This window comes from Acanthochromis polyacanthus, chromosome 18 (genome assembly GCF_021347895.1).
Source record: "Acanthochromis polyacanthus isolate Apoly-LR-REF ecotype Palm Island chromosome 18, KAUST_Apoly_ChrSc, whole genome shotgun sequence".
In the NCBI taxonomy this organism is placed as follows: domain Eukaryota; kingdom Metazoa; phylum Chordata; class Actinopteri; family Pomacentridae; genus Acanthochromis; species Acanthochromis polyacanthus.
Genome location: NC_067130.1, coordinates 25,318,351 through 25,337,091, shown reverse-complemented (window position 1 = coordinate 25,337,091; position 18,741 = coordinate 25,318,351). Strand labels below are relative to the sequence as shown.

At 41.5% G+C, this 18,741-nt stretch overlaps 1 protein-coding gene across 1 annotated transcript in view; it reads left to right on the top strand.

Moving 5' to 3' along the window:
* The window catches only part of tln1 (talin 1), an 87,273-nt gene that overhangs the window by 56,483 nt on the left and 12,049 nt on the right, over positions 1–18,741 (top strand). Inside the window, exons 38-51 of the mRNA XM_022211573.2 lie at positions 279–460; positions 1,189–1,321; positions 4,355–4,456; positions 4,644–4,814; positions 8,289–8,537; positions 8,991–9,110; positions 9,225–9,371; positions 9,615–9,781; positions 12,148–12,331; positions 12,492–12,617; positions 12,939–13,055; positions 13,258–13,443; positions 14,006–14,113; positions 18,155–18,260. Coding sequence (XP_022067265.1) covers positions 279–460; positions 1,189–1,321; positions 4,355–4,456; positions 4,644–4,814; positions 8,289–8,537; positions 8,991–9,110; positions 9,225–9,371; positions 9,615–9,781; positions 12,148–12,331; positions 12,492–12,617; positions 12,939–13,055; positions 13,258–13,443; positions 14,006–14,113; positions 18,155–18,260 — 2,098 coding nt within the window. The remainder of the gene's footprint in view (positions 1–278; positions 461–1,188; positions 1,322–4,354; positions 4,457–4,643; positions 4,815–8,288; positions 8,538–8,990; positions 9,111–9,224; positions 9,372–9,614; positions 9,782–12,147; positions 12,332–12,491; positions 12,618–12,938; positions 13,056–13,257; positions 13,444–14,005; positions 14,114–18,154; positions 18,261–18,741) is intronic.

The window sequence follows — 18,741 nt, the reverse complement described above, 5'->3', positions numbered from 1 at the left end:
GTATGTCCTTATGTCACCACTGAAAAGCGACGTTGATATGGCAAGTTGTATTATTATGAATTACAGAAAGTAGTTCTATTAGAACTAACTTCTGTTTTATTGCTGACATGTTCCATGCAGGTGAATCAGTAAGTAAGAGGAAAACACTCTTAAGGGTTTATACCTGGAGGTCACCAGTACCCATGAGGTTAAAATCTTGTGTGATATTTTTTTTCTGTGTATGTTATGTCATTTTCTGTACAGTCACTTTCATCCTAATCTGTATTCACCATCCTCAGGGTCATGCAGCCATGGAGCCCATTGTGGCTGCAGCAAAGATGATGCTGGAGAGCTCAACCGGCCTGATCCAAACTGCCCGCTCTCTGGCTGTCAACCCCAAAGACCCTCCCAAGTGGTCAGTGCTAGCTGGACACTCCAGGACTGTGTCTGACTCCATCAAGAAACTCATCACGAACATGAGGTAAACTCTGCTACTGCTCCCTCCTCCCCTTTAATATTTCATTTTATGTGTATGCATGATGAAAAAAACTGTTGAAAGAAGCAAAGTAATAAAAAATTATGACTTTATGATGTAGTGTTAGAGCAATAACAGTAGGTACATTTCCACAGCATTTCTACATAGTTTTTTCATCACCATGGAAAGTTTTTCTTTGAAGAACGACTGAAAGCTGATGATAGGCCATACTGTAACATCCTCAACACCGCACCCTCCACGTGCATTTCTGTTAGACTGTTATAAATACAGGTAAAAAGAAGAAGAAATAGAGAAGAAGAGAATTTCTTGACTGTCTTTGGGATTGGGTCAGATCATTTGTATATGAATATACAATTCATTTCTGTAATAATCTTAGAGCAGGTGAGGTCTATAGTTTGGTTAACATAATAGGTGAGGAACAGTGGTTTGTTCCTAGCTCTTTCAGCCTACATGCTGCAGTGTTGCTGGGCTACACACTGAAAACCAAACTGCTCCTGCTGGTGAGATCACCACCTGTCAGGGAATCCATTGGTCTATGAGTGTGTAAATGGATGAATATGATAAATGCAGCATTTACCTTTCACATTTCAAGCTAATTTTGAAAGATCAAGCATGTTCTAAGAATCTCAAAGCACCCCATTACGTATTTAGTAGTTTAGTATGACAGCCACAAATCACTTTATTCACCCTCTATTTAATGTGTGCTTGTGCAGAGAAAAAGCTCCTGGCCAGAGGGAATGTGATGATGCTATTGAGGTGCTCAATGGCTGTATCCGTGAAGTTGATCAGGCCTCTCTGGCTGCCATAAGCCAACAGCTAACACCACGAGAGGACATCTCCATGGAGGTAAACATGCTCAGTATGACTTTAGACTTTCACGGATTTTTTATTTATGCAAATTTTAAACTGCTCATGAAGCCTTCCACATTGTTTGCTGATCTGCAGTTGGACACTATGTCTACATACAACTTGGTACTATTCATAGTAAATACACTCTACTGCACACTTTAAATGCGTCCAAATTTTTAGTTTTAATCCTCTCATGTATTTGTCACTGGTCTTTGTATAACACATTCAATTTTGAGTTTTTGAGTCTCTATCAGGCTGCACAGTAGAGTAGTGGTTAGCACTTTCGCCTTGCAGCAAGAAGGTCCCGGGGTGGGCCTGGGATCTTTCTGCATGGAGTTTGCATGTTCTCCCTGTGCATGCGTGGGTTTTCTCCGGGCACTCCGGCTTCCTCCCACAGTCCAAAAATATGCTGAGGTGACCTGATTATTCTAAATTGCCTGTAGGTGTGAATGTGAGTGTGATTGTTTGTCTGTATATGTAGCTCTGCGACAGACTGGCAACCTGTCCAGGGTGTCCCCTGCCTTCGCCCGAGTCAGCTGAAATAGGCTCCAGCGCCCCCTGCAACCCTAGTGAGGATAAAGCGGTGTATAGAGAATGGATGGATGGAGTCTCTATCAGCTATACATGTAAAATGTTTAGAGGGACAATGATTCCATGGAAGAAGCTTTGTGAGCTCTCCCCAGTAAACTCTGAAATTCACAAGCCCTCCATGTTACATTGTAGATGTCAAAATTAATTAATCAAAGTTTATTTCTGTAGCCCTTTTCAACCGCCCAAAGGGTGACCAAAGTGCTTCACAGTGAAAATCAAGAGAAGAACTTAAAAACAATACCGTAACTTTCAACAGGACAAATAATCACACTTGCATTCACACCTATGGGGAAATTTAGAATAATCGATTAACCTCTGCACATTTTTGGACTGTGGGGCGAAACTGAAGTACCCAGAAGAAACCTATGCATGCAAAGGGAGAGCATGCAAACTCCATGGAGAAAGATCCTGGGAAGGCCGGAACACGAACCAAGGATCTTCTAGCTGCAAAGCGAAAGTGCTAACCACCACGCCACTGTGCAGCCCATACAACCCGTACAACAAAACAATAAAATGAACAGCAATAAAACAGCACTTAAATATACATCCAAAAGAAATAAAAGTAGTAAAATGTCACCATGCCGCTAGGTATTAAAAGCCATTTTAAACAAGAAGGTTTTGATTTAAAAAGACCTAGGTCAGTGATGGTGCGCAAGATGAAGATACACTTTTCACGAGAACTTTGTCTTAAAGGTCACATTTTAAATTTACAAATCTTACATTTTTCAGTAAATGTTAAAGATTTCAAGATTTATTAAGTGTATAACTCAGTACTTGGAACAGATTTTTCCCTAACAATTGTCATTTATTTATTAGGGTATGTGTGAAAGGCAGTTTGCTTTGAAAAAACTGCCATAAAAATGCATACTTCATAGATGAATGTAAAACGTTAACTTAAATATCTGTCTCACTTAGAAAAACTAATTGATTGAACTACCAACTAACATCAACAAACTACCTTTTGGTAAATTCATGCATTTTTAACAGTACAATCTAAATTCAGTCGTCCGCTTGATACCTTTGCAGACTTTTCAACTTTGTCTGTTAGTCATGTTTCAAGAGGTCTGAGGTCTGATTACTTCTGGGCCAGTTCCATTCTGAAGAATATGGGAGATGAGGTTCAAAGTCCTGAAAAACTAGAAAAGTGGCTCTTTTCTATGCCATAAGTTTTGTCAGTGAATGGCATTTCCTCAGGCGTTTCTACTATTTTTTAAATATGTGGATGTGAAACACCAAGAATGAACTTCCCTCCCGAGACATCATTCGGTGTTTTTCAGTGCAACACTACCACCTGCCATAGATGGATAGATAGAGAGATGGATAAACTTTGTCTGTCCCAAACAGTGACAAAAATTCATCTTTGACAGGCTCCACAATAAAAAAACAACACATAAAAACACAAGTTCGCAAAGTAGATGTCTTAAAGAAATGTTAAAAAGCAGCAGGCCGTTAAGATAGTAATAATTACAGAGCAGTTGTATTGTGCTTCATTATATTGTAATACAATATATGTACTGTATCTGTAAGTAATCATCTAACTGTATTCTTTGTTGCCTCGAAAAGGTCACAATAAAATTATTTTCCTGAGTGACTTTTGCATTACCTCACAGTACCTTTGGCGTTCTCTTTGATCCTTAGGACCAGTGCTGGTCCAGTGTAGTTGTAATGCACCAACTGTAAAGAAAAACGCTGAGATCCTATGAAAAGAAGAGATACAGCTGTAGTTTGTGTGTAGCTGCGACTAGATGTGGTTATTGTTCGGTAATGTTTTGCTGCTGTGTTTCAGAATATGATGCTATGTGTATGTCCAGCTGCCCTGTTGTTTGAACCTGTAGCGCTTCTATGACAGATGTGTTACCAACACACCACAGGACTTCAGGAAAATAGTAGCGTCTGCAAATGACGCTCAGCTGGCACAACCATGTCTGCACACCCACAACTGCTGCATGCAGTCACTATTATTTTCACATCCATGGGTACTGTCACAGTGACAGCAATGCCATTCCAAAGCTGCAGTCCTCAGCACAGCTTTGGTCTGTCTGAGTAGTAGTCAGCGAGAGAGAACTCTTCTGGTTTTCTTTATAAGTGCAACAGTGCAGACTTGTGGCTGAGCAGCCATAGCTGAGGATGCAGTGCCTTGCTGAAGTCACAGCCAGCGGTACTACTCTAATACATGATACTGTGTCATAAATCACTTGAGCTGTTCCTAGAGGACCAAGTAAGTGCAAACATTAATGTGAGGTGAAGCAAAACTTTCTGCAACATAAAAATTATCCATACAACAACAGCAGCTGTGACCTTTGGTGTTCCCTGTAGTATTCAGGCAACAAATGATAAAGGAAACTGTTATAACTCTATGTCAAGAGTGATTTAAAATTTGTGCTTTTTTAAAAAAGAAACTTATAAATTCAACTTTCTGTGTTTGTGTGTATGTTATAGACTCTCCATGAGCAAATGGCTGCCTCTGTCCATGAGATCAGTAACTTGATTGATCCTGTCGCTGTGGCTGCTCGATCTGAGGCTTCCCAGCTGGGACACAAGGTAAAACCCAGGAAAACACGTCCACAGAGGTGACACACTGTAATATGAATGTTGACTGTCTGTTGAGTGTAGGTCTTCTGAATGCTGACTAGGATTAAAATTGTACAAATCTCACATGTTCCTTTTATTTCAAAATCTCTGTTTTAAACATGTTGTCGTGTCTGATTTGTTTTCCACACTTGAATAGGTATCTCAGATGGCCAGTTACTTTGAGCCCTTGATAATGGCAGCCATTGGCACAGCATCCAAAATCCTCAGCAGCCAACAACAGATGGCTGTCTTAGACCAGACCAAGACCCTGACAGAGTCAGCCCTACAGATGCTCTACACTGCCAAGGAAGCAGGAGGAAACCCTAAGGTACTAAAGCTGCCACTTTGCATGTATTTTCTCTGGATATCTAGTAAAGATAGCAGACCAACACACATCCTTAAGAATATATCCTGGAATTAGGATCAAGGCTCCAAGGATCAATGCCTGGACAGATATTGCTTTTTCAAGTACTCATCTGTACTGATGATAGAACAGGTGGTAGGAACAGCAAGATGAAATATCAAGTGTACAGACATATTTTGTATGACGATGTACAGAGGAAATTAGTTACTGGATTACTTTCATATTGAGGAAAACTATAGGTACTTGCATAAACCCAGTTCTCAGAGTAGGGATACGCCCACTGTGTATGCCTCAGAAGCATTTATCTTATTAGGCCAGTCTTAATTGACTAGTGATCGTGACACCTGTGTGGAACTGCCTACCCTTAAGTTGCCTGTTCTGCCATGCAACATCACTCAAAGTAAGCACCTATTCTCGCTTTGCCAGCAAGAAGGGCTGTTTGGTGAGACAGCTCACTCCTGTTACTCTGAGAACTGGGGTTACACCAGTAACCTATAGTTCTCATTCTTAGCATTCATTTCGATGTCACACTATGGGGCATAGAAACTCCTGTATTGCCAGACATACTAAATTTCAAATCAACCACCAGCACTCAGATAACAGCCCTCTGCTCTTAGGGGGCCCAGCACTCAGTACTTTTATGAGCCAGGCTGAGAGCAGAGATGTCCAGGTTAAGAAAGATAACCGAAGTGAGAGGTGAAGACCAGCTTGCTGCTCCACAAATCTCCTGAATTGAAACCCCTTTAGACAGGGCCCAGGATGCAGCCAGGCCAACAGGGGACTGCATGCCCTGAGGCCAGGTCAACTGCTCCCACAACCCAGTGGGAAAGCTGCTGCTTTGTGATGGGCCTGCACCTGTAGGGGCTATCCCAGGACACAAAAAGGTGTGGACTGGACACAGCATATGCAACTGCTGTTCTTCTTCAGAAGAAAATTGGGACGGAGAAAATGCTGTAAGAGCAGTGCGATAGCAAGAAGCAACCATCACAAAAGCAAGGTAGGGCTTCAGTGACACCCCGGCATGCTCAGGAGCAAACTGAGTGCACGAGGAGTACACTGAGAGTGCATGAATATCACTGACATGCTTGGCAGAGGCCAAAGCCAGCAGCAGCCATTTCTTCAGAGACATGTGATTCAAGATAACCTCTTCCAGTGGTTCAAATGGAGTCCTTGAGAGCCCATTCAAAACCACTGCCAAGTCGAATGGGGGGCCAGCGGCCTGGAAACGGTAATAAATGAAACGGCAGACCAAAGGATGTTGGCTGTCCGTCTTTCCTTCAAATCCCACATGGCATGCTCCAATAGCAGCCAGGTATACATTAATTGTAGAGAAGACTGTTTGTCAGTAGTGTTCATCACACTCTGAGGGAGCCCTGTAGTATTTAAATTACACCACTCACAGGCCAGGCTGATAGGGCCAGGTGCTCCAAGTGTGGGTGAAATATTGCTATCCCCACCTGGGACAGCACATCCCTCTGCAGTGGAAGCTGCCATGGCTGTCCTGACAGGAGCTGTGAGTTGCAGCTCGATATTTTGTTGTTACAGGCACAGCCGGGCCACAGAGTCTCTCCTGGTGTAAGAAAAATGAGCGTCCATCTTGATTAGCTAGGGAGCTGAACAAGGGTCACTGTGAATGAGCTGGCGTGCTAATTAACCAAAACAATGCTGGCTGGTGTGATAAAGCATGTAAAAAGCCTAACCTTGTTGTGGTCGAGTAGGCTATGGTGAAGCATGGACGGTCGTAGGTATGTCAGCTAGCGTTCGTCGACGGTGCAATAGCAGAGGTAGCTCCAAATTTGTGAACAGTTAGCTAGCGAGCATACCTGTCATAAGAAAGCTTATGACAGGGTGCCCAGAGAGGAACTGTGGTTTTGTATGAGGAAGTCTGGAGTGGCAGAGAAGTATGTTGGAGTGGTGCAGGACATGTATGTGGACTGTAAGACAGTGGTGAGGTGTGCTGTAGGTGTGACAGAGGAGTTCAAGGTGGAGGTGGGACTACATCAGGGATCAGCTCTGAGCCCCTTCTTGTTTGCTATGGTGATGGACAGGATGACAGACGAGGTTAGATAGGAGTCTCCATGGACTATGATGTTTGTAGATGACATTGTGATCTGTAGTGAGAGCAGGGAACAGGTGGAGGAGAAGCTAGAGGCATGGAGGTTTGCCCTGGAAAGGAGAGGAATGAAGGTTCGCCGCAGCAAGACGGAGTATCTGTGTGTGAATGAGAAGGACCCGAGTGGAAGAGTGAGGTTACAGGGAGAAGAGATCAAGAAGGTGGAGGATTTTAAGTACTTCGGGTCAACAGTCCAGAGCAATGGAGAGTGTGGAAAAGAGGTGAAGAAGTGTGTACAGGCAGGGTGGAACGGCTGGAGAAAAGTGTCAGGTATGATAGAAGAGTTTCAGCTAAAATGAAAGGAAAGGTTTACAAAACTGTGGTGAGACCAGCCATGTTGTTTGGTCTGGAGACAGTGTCCCTGAGGAAAAGACAGGAGGCAGAACTGAAGATGCTGAGGTTCTCTTTGGGAGTGACCAGGATGGATAGGATCAGGAATGAGTACATCAGAGGGACAGCACATGTTAGAGGCTTTGGAGATAAAGTCAGAGAGGCCAGACTGAGATGGTTCGGACATGTCCAGAGGAGAGAGAGTGAATATAGTGGTTGAAGGATGCTGAGTTTCCCACTGCCAGGCAGGAGGCCTAGAGGAAGACCAAAGAGGAGGTTTATGGATGTGGTTAAAGAGGACATGAAGGTAGTTGGTGTGAGAGAAGAGGATGGAGCAGACAGGGTTAGATGGAGGCAATTGATTCGCTGTGGCAACCCCTGAAGGGAAAAGCCAAAAGTAAAAGAAGAAGAAGAAGAAGCTAGCTAGCACGTACAAAGCTAAGATATGCCACACAAAGCGAAAAGAGGTGTTTGAGGGATGCTGCATGGTAGCACAGGCTACTTAAGGGTAGGTGACTTCACCTGATGCAGGTGTTGCGATTACCAGCCAATCAGGATTGGCGTAATGGGATAAACGCTTCTGAGGCATACGCAGGAGGTGTATCCCATAGTGAGACATTTCACTCATGCTACTCTGAGAACTGGGGTTACATAAGTAGCCTATATTTTTTACAAGACTGACATGCACTTGTTGCTTTCACTTCGCACAGTATCTTTGCAGCACATTTCCCTTTGTCTACAAAGATGCATTCAACCTTGATGCACTGGCAAATAATTTGCACCAAATCAGACCAGGCCACCTTCTTCAATTGTGCCATGGTCCTGTTCTGGCCTTCAAGTGTACATTGTAGGTACAGTACTTTCAGTGATATCTGTCAGCATGAAGACTTAGTCTGCAGCTATGCAGTGAAATGCAAGCTGAGATGCAGAGTTTGTTTTGACACTTTCCTAACATAGAGAGTAATCATTTTTCTGACTGTATTTCCTCTCTCCAGGCATCACACATGCAGGAGGCCCTGGAGGAGTCAGTGCAGATGATGAAAGAAGCAGTAGATGACCTCGGTGCCACACTGGCTGAAGCCGCTGGTGCAGCAGGTGCTGTGGGTGGCATGGTGGACTCCATCAATGATGCGATCAATAAAATGGAAGACACACCTGCACTTGAACCTGAAGGCACCTTTGTGGACTATCAAACCACCATGGTTAAGACGGCCAAGGCCATTGCTGTCACGGTGCAGGAGATGGTAAGACATTGTGATATTTTCCTATTTTCACAGGCCAAAGCTTTACATTTTGTTAAAAGTGTGATATTTTGCTATCCATAAACAAGCTCAGTAACTTAGTATTTTATTTTTTTTAGAAATGTACCAATGTCTAATCTATTAAAGAATCCAAAATCTGTACATATGTTTATTTTCAACAAACTTAACAACTGGATGAACAATGTTGCTTCCATCACTGAAAATCCAGTATTCACACTGTGCATGTTCAATGTTTTTTACACCACACTTGTGTAAATTACATGTTGGACTAGGAGTGCATCATGATCAATAATGATTTCACAAGTCCTCTATTGAATGCAATATTTTTGAGATTTCATTATAAAAGTGTCAGACTTAAACATAAAGATGAAGATAGATGCGATAGTTATTGCAAAACTAACTAGCACAGCTAATGTATTTCTTATCTTTCTTCAGGTGACTAAGTCCAACACCAACCCAGATGATCTTGGAGGACTGGCCAATCAGCTGACCAATGAGTTTGGAAATTTGGCAAATGAGGCCAAATTTGCAGCCATGACTGCAGAAAATGATGAAGTAAATAAAACCATACATCTGCCCCTTGCCCTTTCAGAGTTACATTACAGTACATGCCAGCTACACTTTCTGTAGTTCTCAAGTTGTTAATCACATTTTTGTCTTTGTTTCTAGATTGGTTCTCACATTAAGAAGCAAGTGGGTGAGTTGGGTTTCACTTGCACAGGTTTGGTGACCAAAGCAGGAGCTCTGCAGTGTAGTCCCAATGACTCCTTTACCAAAAAAGAGCTGATTGAAAGTGCCCGCAAAGTCTCAGAAAAGGTCAGACCACAACCAATCACTTTATTCCTTCTTACATTATTCTTAGACAATAATTGAATCCGTAGCATAGGGATTTCAAATTTTCTTCTACTTCAAGTAAAATTTGTAGAGATACACCATTCATGATGTTTTGTTATGAATTTCTCAATGGCTTTGATTACTTTACTTCGAACACTTTGTCTCTACTAAATATGCACAGTAACTCCAACTTCCACCCATTACAGATTTGTTTTCTTCTTTCAGGTATCCCATGTGTTGGCATCCCTGCAGGCCGGTAACCGTGGCACCCAGGCCTGTATCACAGCAGCCAGCGCTGTGTCTGGAATCATTGCAGACCTTGACACCACCATTATGTTTGCCACTGCTGGTACTCTAAACCGAGAGAACACAGAGACTTTCGCTGACCACAGGTATTAAATGCTACAGAGACCTTCTTTAGAAGATATCACAGCAGAAAAAATTGTTACTGATTTTGTTTACAGACACACTAGTATCCTAGTCATTATCAAGTTTTTGGATAATCATATGTAACATCTTATCCTGGTTTTAGAAACCTGGAAAAGATCTTAACCTGGTTTTGAGGAACCTGGAAATGCTGCCAGGTGCCTGTACTATGAAGCATGTTCAGCATAATCAGGCTATCTATTTGTTATCTACCTTTCCTAAACCAAACAATTGCAGTCACACTTAGCAGTCACACAAAGCTGATGATAAACTCCATAAATCAACTCAGGATCTGAATCGAACTGAGTGTGTTCTTATAAAATGATGGGCGTCAGATGACTAATCACAAACATGATAAGTTTATTGACACACATTTATCACAGGAACATAAAACTGTAGTCCTAAACGAAAAGAAAAAAGAAGAGTTTAAAACTACAGTGCCTCGCCAAAAGAAAGTCACCACCTAGATTTAACTAAGCAAAGAGCTAAGAGCCTTCCATTGGATAATTATGCAGTGATAAATATGTTTCAGCTGCAACGACTTATTTAACTCTAGCTGATGCAGTGAGTAGCTTCTCATTTCTTAAACAATCATGGTGAAAGATATATCCTGTGGTGACAGAAAGGATGCTAATCTGTCTCAGAAGGGTCAAATTATTGTCCTGCACACAAAACAACTAAGGAGGTTTCTGAAACTACTAAAGTCAGGTTAAGAACCGTCCAACACATTATTAAAACCTGGAGGGATAATGATGAACCATCATCTTCAAGGAACAAAAGTGGTCAGTCATGTGGTCTGATGAGTCCAGATTTACCCTGTTCTAAAGTGATGGGCGCATCAGGGAAAGAGGAGAGGCGAATGAAGTGATGCACTCATCATGGCTAGTGCCTACAAACCTGTTGGGGTTAGGGTTATGATATGGGGTTGGTCAGGTTCAGCAATGTTATTTCCCCAAAGAATGAGGTCAGCTGACTACCTGAATATACTGAATGACCAGGTCTTTCCAACAATGGAGTTTTTCTTCCCTGATTGCACGGACATATTCTGAGACGACAGTGCCAGGATTCACGGGGTTCACATTGTGAGTGAGTGGTTTAGGGAGCATGAGACATCATTTTCACACATGGATTGGCCTCCACAGAGTGCAGACCTCAGTCCCACTGAGAATCTTTGGGATATGCTGGAGGAGACTTTGTTTAGCAGTCTGACTCTCCATCATAAGTGTAAGATCTTGGTGAAAAATTAATGCATCTCTGGACAGAAAGAAATCCTTTGACATTGCGGAAGCTTATCAAAACGATGCCACAGAGAATGAGTGGCATACTCAAAGCTGAAGGTAGTAATAATATAATAAACAGGTAGGCAGTGTATAATACAATCTAAAAGCAACACAACTGCTGCATCCAAAGCTAGTCAAGAAAGCTGTCAAAAAGGCAGACTGATTTAATAGGCTTATTAATATCACTGCTCTGTCATTAAGTCACAAAAATACTGTATATTTACAATTATGTATTTCAGTAAATGTGTTGTGTAGATATAGCGTGTTCTTAAGATAATTTTAGCCTTATTCTTTCAGCTGCACCTCTTTCAGTGTTAGAAGGTCTTGGGAGCAACAAGAACAAACATTTTGTGCTTTATTTGTAACTTATAGGATTACATCACTATACAAAGGACTCTAGGACAATGATATTGCTTTAAAATTATTTGCAGTCAACAGGGAAAAAAATGAAGCTAGACGGAATATATCTCCTGTATGTGTGCTTGTCAGGAAAAAAATTGGTTTAGACGAGCTCTGAATTTCCTGCTCTCCTAAAAAAAAAACCCTCATTATTTTGGGTGTGCACCAAGCTCCCTGAGATCTTCTTCAAATGGTGATGCATTTTCAAAAGGAATAATTGATCAATAGACAGTGTTTTTATGTGTGTTGATCTGTTATCTCAAGCATATCCGCGGCAGATTAGGTGTGCTGCATTAGTTGCTATGGTGTCGTACCCCAGTAAGAAGAGAACCACTGTTGTAACCCTAAAAGCCCAGAATTAAACCTGCAGTTGCCTCGATAGAAACCAGCATATTACAGCACCCTTAGCCAGGTTTCTGAATCTTCTTTGTTGGTGCAAACTGTTGTGAGTACGAGACGACTGCACACAGGTGACCAGAATCCTATATAGTCTCATGTGCAGAGAGGTGTGAATAGCCATATTTCTCTTATACAAAATATTGAATGTCAAAACCAGAATACTAGTGCGTATGTAAACACAATTTATTTCATACAAACACCCATTGCCCGTGTTTTGCCTGAGTACTAGTGACTTTGTGATCTTTCTTCTTCAGAGAGTGCATCCTGAAGACAGCCAAGGCTTTGGTGGAGGACACCAAACTGCTGGTGTCTGGTGCTGGAGCCAGTCAGGAGAAACTGGCTCAGGCTGCCCAATCCTCAGTGTCTACCATTACCAAACTGGCAGATGTGGTCAAACTGGGAGCTGCCAGCCTGGGTTCTGAAGACCCAGAGACCCAGGTATGAAAAGATAACCTGTTCGTCAGAAAACTTGTTGCATATTTGCCAGCTCCTGAACCGGTACACAATCGCTTCTTTATGTGTCTGTATATAATCAATTCACTGAGGGAGTTTGGTGGAGGCACGTGAAAAATAATGCAATGTGCTTTACTCTTTACAGGTGGTCTTGATCAATGCAGTGAAGGACGTTGCCAAAGCTCTGGGGAATCTTATTAGCTCCACCAAGGCAGCTGCAGGCAAACCTCATGATGACCCCAGCATGCTGCAGCTTAAGAATTCTGCTAAAGTAAGAATAAACACAAACAAAAAAACATATATACAATTGTATGAGACCTACCTATTTTGAAAGTGATGTTCAAACCCTGAAGATGGAGTTTAGCTGCTGTTTATAGCCCTTGTGGACTTGTGGACTCACTCACTTGCTTACTCACTCACTCAGCTATACTGCATGTTGTATTCTGTATATCAACATAAAGACTAAAACAAACAATGTAACTACAGTATCTCATACTGCTATCATCCAGAAGTGTACAAAGTACAATTAAGATGTGTTTGTGATATCTATTGAAGAAAGCTGTATCAGTTTAATCTGACCTGGCTGCTATAGGTGATGGTGACCAACGTAACATCCCTCCTGAAGACTGTGAAGGCAGTGGAGGATGAAGCCACAAAAGGAACCAGAGCTTTAGAGGCCACCATTGAACACATCAAACAGGAGCTGGCTGTGAGTTATGTTTTTGTCAAAACTGTAACAAATATTTCTTTCTCGCTTTATCTGGTAAGATATGCCTATTCCAAGGATTCAAAAAGAACTCTGAAACTATGTTGTAGCAAAATATCTACCTGATTGTTGGATAAAAAATGACTATAAAATTGCTTTTTGCATATTCAGTATGCCAATAATAGCCCCTGGTTTCTTTGCACAGGCATTCAGCAGTTCTGACCCACCACCAAAGACAACCACACCTGAAGAGTTCATTCGCATGACGAAAGGAATCACTATGGCAACAGCAAAGGCAGTGGCTGCTGGGAACTCTTGTCGTCAGGAAGATATCATTGCCACCGCCAACCTCAGCAGAAGGGCAATTGCTGACATGCTGCATTCCTGCAAGGTACACAGGAGATTTGTGTCAGTAATCATGACGTAAATGTGTTGCTGTGTCTCTTGGTCAACACAGTAGCCTAGTGGTGAGACTGACGGTCGCCATGTAAATCAAGGATACAATCAATGACCAAAATCTGTCACAGCTACAGTACTTGAATGCTGTAGAACAAATTTAACTCAGGAAAACACTGACTTGCATTTCAGTAAAACACTAAAAGCCAATCAGTCTTAGTCACAATCAGACAAGTGGAACTACAAAGACAATGCAGGATGCAATCTAAATAAAGCATGTGCATCATGTTGCTTGAATTCTTTGACATTTTCTTTTCCATTTTTTTGTACAGAGATACTTTGGAACAATGTTCTCAAGTATCAATCAGGTTGTCCCTACTCAACTTTTAGTTTGTACCTGTTCAAGTCAAGTATACCATTCACTAATTGAAACCTTTTATGGAACACTAAATTATTTACTGTTGTTGACATTACAAACGTGTTTTTAACAGATTTAATGGGCTGGTCCTGATGCAGTGCTTGGTTCACATATCGGTTTTTCTCTGTTTGCCTTTCAGGAAGCTGCCTACCACCCTGAGGTCAGCAAGGAGGTCCAGATGAGAGCTCTACGCTATGGCAATGAATGTGCTACTGGATATCTGGGACTGCTGGAGCATGTATTAGTGGTAAGACATCACTACCTAAGTTATCATTAACTAATCCTCATAGGTAAATTAGTTTGCTGCAGTTAAAGTATTAGAAGCAACAGGCAGGTACTATGTGGGACGCAAGGACCATCTCCAGGTCTAAGCAAGCGCCTCGTTCAGTTGCCCTTTAGAGAATTAACTTAGAATGTTTTTCATGGTGGAAGAAACTTAAGCTCCTGGAGGAAACGCATGCAAGCATGGATAAAGCATGCAAACTCCACACAAAGACCCTCTTGCTGTGAGACAGCTGCACCAACCACTGTGGGGCATTGTATGACAGCATCTATAATACAAACACTAGTAACTGTATCAAGGACAAATAAGATAAACAAGTCACAAGCACCTTTCTCAGAAAATTTTGTCTCATAAAACAATTTCAATATGGAGACGTCACTGAAATAACTAAAGTGTGATTGGCAAGTGGTGTTTGAAATATTTAGCACAAAAGAGCTAGTTGAGTACTTACAATTACAACAAAGTGCACGTCAAAAACACTATTATGAAAAAGCTATTTAAAACATACTTTGTCAAACATGCAGACAAAAGGGCAACTTTTTGTAAAATCCTGTTTAATTCCATTATGATATGATACAGCAGAATTCTAAGTGTATCACCTGGGAAGACAACAAAAACTGGAAAAAAGACAAAGATTTATTGATTTCTAATAGAGAAGCCTGGCGTGGGCAGGGTTCTTCTTTCTACGCTGTGTGGCGTTTAAAGCAGATGAAATAATTAATTTCCTTGGCCTTGCACATATGACTTTTCTGCTGGTCACTGTGATAGTGTTGTTAAAATAAAGCTTAGAAGTACGCCTTTAAAATGACTGATAAAAGCATCTGTTGGTGGGTATGGTAAAATCCAGAGATCACTTTTTCAAAATTTAGTTTTTTCCAGCCATACACTTTGACACACATACACACATTCAGACAAATGCCCTGCTCAGTCCAACAGCTGTTTGACTCTGTTGGTATCTGTTTGTATCTTGTGTCACTTAAGCAAGATTAGAATGCCTTCTTTAGTGGCACTGTAGTCCTACTAAAAATTACATACCAGTATGAATTAACTCCACCAGTGCTCAGATGGAATGAGAACATCCACTGTCTCAAAATATTTTCCTCTGACTTCTTCTTAACCTCTGACTTTCTAAAGTCAATATAATTTTCTATTGTATTCTAGAAAGGTTTTGATCTTGAACTTGATCTGGGTTCACAGCATGACGACTGCCTTCTTATCAGCTTTTCCTTTTTAGATCTGAAATAGCTGTCATTTGTTTGATTATCTGTCTTGTTATCTTTTTTCAACTGGTTTATTGTTATTCATTTAAACGTGTGGCTCACTAATGTGGGTGCAAGCCAGTCAGTACACTGCATTTCTGATGTACACAAGTGTGGGAATGCATTATTTGAATGCTTCACTGAATACTTGATACTGCAACAATCCCGTAGAATACCATCAGCAGCATGATAGTGGCTGTCAGGTGATCTCTGCTAACAAACAGAAGGGGATGTGTTTTTTTGTAGAAAAAAAAACTTTTATTTAAAAAGTTAGTTACTTTCACAGGTTAAGACTGATGGAATCTGACTTTGCTATAGGTGTGTGAACATATGCTGATTGGGTGATGTTATGTATCATTAGACTGTATTGGATGCCACTATGCAGTCACTCTGTCAGCTGACTGTCTCTCTGTTCTGACCATTTGAGGAGGGGAAGATCATTTTACATCTATGTGTTGGTCTCCACTGCTGTTCATGTGTTGTTTTGTTGTTTTGGTTACTGCTCAGGCAGGTGCATTTGCGTGGTGTTCTGGAACTGCCTCATTCAGAGCATATCAGTCTGCTAAATTAAATAGTGAAATTCTAAATGTTGTTTAAAGACACTTTATGCTTTGTGTTTAGGTATATTTTCTGAGCCTCAAAAATTAAAATATGTGTAAATATTCCAATGTAAAAAGTCCAGTGGGGTGCTGGATACAACCCTTTTTTCTAAAACTGCAGATGTGATCTGAACCTGTGGTCCATGCTCTGACAGCTGGAGAACATCAACCACACCCAGTCTCTGGTCCTGGATCTCTGTAGAAAATACAGCATTAATATTGATATATTTCCATGAAAGGGACACATGGCGCAGAGAAACTTTAGAGCATGTAACCTCACAGATGAAAGAACCTTTTCTAGAATTGATGCATGGAGTTGTTGGTTTTTGTGTGACATCCCATTTGTCATGTAAACCTCTGTCTAATATTGTTTCACATGGTGAGCTCAGGTAGTGATGTGCTCTCTATGCATATTGTCTGAACATCAGATTGTTGGTCTACGGTACATAGATGTCTCTGTGTTTGCCAGCGGGATTGGTTTGGCTCCCTGTTGGCATTCCTGTGCGGTTACGTCCTTGTCTCTATCTTCTCATGACATCACATCTGAATAAACTTGAGCTGGGTATGGGCTGAGCCGTGTTAATTCCCTGCAGCTGTCACACACTGCTCCAACCTGAAAACTGCCTGCCCACCTAGGACGAACTGAGGACACTAACTTAAACCCAACTATATCTGAACATCAACTAATCAAACTAGTCTGTCAGTATTGTCATTCATAGGCTTAAATTTTTTTATTAGAAAGTCACTACTCTCCTCCTCCCTTGACATTAGTGAATGTGTATGCTGATGAAACCACATCAGTAATTACACATGAAGAAGTCTAACAGTTATACTTTCATGCTTCTTTTTTTCCACACACCAAGTGACAATTATTTCATGGATGATATTTACATCAAAAGCAGCCTCTTTTTTTAGCCAAGCCACATTTGTATTTGTTTAATATTAACGATTGGCCCAACATTTTGCAAGATAATACACACTTGTAGATTGGCTGTGGTGGCTCAGTGCATAAGGTGGAGCTTCCTACAGCTTATTACTGTAGCTACAAGAGGAGGGTTGTAGTCGAATGTTGCCAAGCAGAGAGCATTGTGGAGGTTTAGCAAGTAAAGGGGCACCATGTCTTCTGTTACACTTACTTACGTCCAGTCAGCATACACACGTTAACTCAAGTCAGGATCAGCTGGGATAGTGCATGTATATTTGTGTATCTGTGGCCTAAAACAGCACTTTCAGTAACTTGGGATGCCCGCTGATTCATTAGGATCAGACTTTGAATAGCGCTCCATCCTTGCCATGTGGCCAGGGGCATTGCCTTGTTGGAAAATCCAGTCATTCGAGGCAGGAAAGAGTTTTCCAGCTGATAGAAGAAGACTGTTTTCAAGAGTAGCCCTGTACATGACCTGGTTGATTCGCCCTTCACTCAATTGCATTTTCCCTGTTCCACCCATACTGAAACCGCCACACATCATCACTGATCCACCCCCATGTTCTACTGTAGGGGCAAGACAGTCTGATTTGTAGGCTTCTCCAGGCTCCCTTGTTGGGCTTGTTTTGTCTTGGTATAGTGAACCTTGGAGATCTTCAGTTTTTTTGCTACCTGTCTGTCTCTCACACATGCTAATTTCCAGCAGTTCCAAGATGGCTGCCTTTGTGGCTTCACATATTTCTTTTGTTTTAGACATTATGTGAGAGCTGACAACTTCTGAGTTTTGCTAGGGCTCGAATGTAAGCAGGAAACCACTCTAGGCCTTTGCAGGTGCAGTGCTGCTTCTGACATGAAATGGCCTCTGATATACCTTGGAATACAATTAAGCTTAAGCATGTCAAATGGGACATTAAGTATTATGCAGTCAGCTGCATGTTTTGTTGTGTTCATTGTATTCTTCAGGTAATATACCTTTAGTGGCACCTGGCATTAAAATTAACAAGAAATTGAAGAAAACCATGGTGGTCTACTCATTTTTTTCATGACTGTATGTAGATATTTTTCCCACCCTGTCAAACAATTTGAAACAAAGGGTTTGTAATACAACAGTGTAGTGAAACATTAGCCAACACAAACTGCGATTTGAATAACTCAAACCTTTTGTGTAATGATCAATGCAAAAAATGTTGAATTACAGGTTGTGACTTTTTTCCTTCCACAGATCATCCAGAAGCCCTCTAATGATCTGAAGCAACAGTTGGCCAGCTACTCAAAGCGGGTGGCAGGATCTGTCACTGAGTTGATCCAAGCTGCTGAGGCCATGAAAGGTATCTTCTCCTTTGACCTCTAACAGCAGAGTGAAAGCTGAACAACAGCTGCATGTCTCAGGATTTTTTCACATCTCCGTTTAGACTTAATGGTACCAATGTCCTGATTGATTATTTGATGTTGAGGCTCTTTCAGCATTAACTGTTTCATGTCTGAAAAACAGTATCTGCTCCAGACAGCAGGTCTTGTGCAAATAAGCTCAGACAGTAATTTGAAGTCGGATTAGGAACCATCGCCTACCCACCCAGCTTAGTCAGATATACCTCCCTTAGAGTTCTACAGTTTCAGTCAGCTCTTAAGTAAGAATAACAGTAAACACAAACTTATTCCATGCATGCAAAGTCCTCCCTGAAGTTGTAAATCACACATGCATGTCTGTCTGCCCCAGTTTGAGTGATGTTTGCCGTAACTGAATCCTGCTGCCTACAGAGCTGTAGGTTGTACTTCATTCAATTGGGGACGCAAATGACACTCATAATG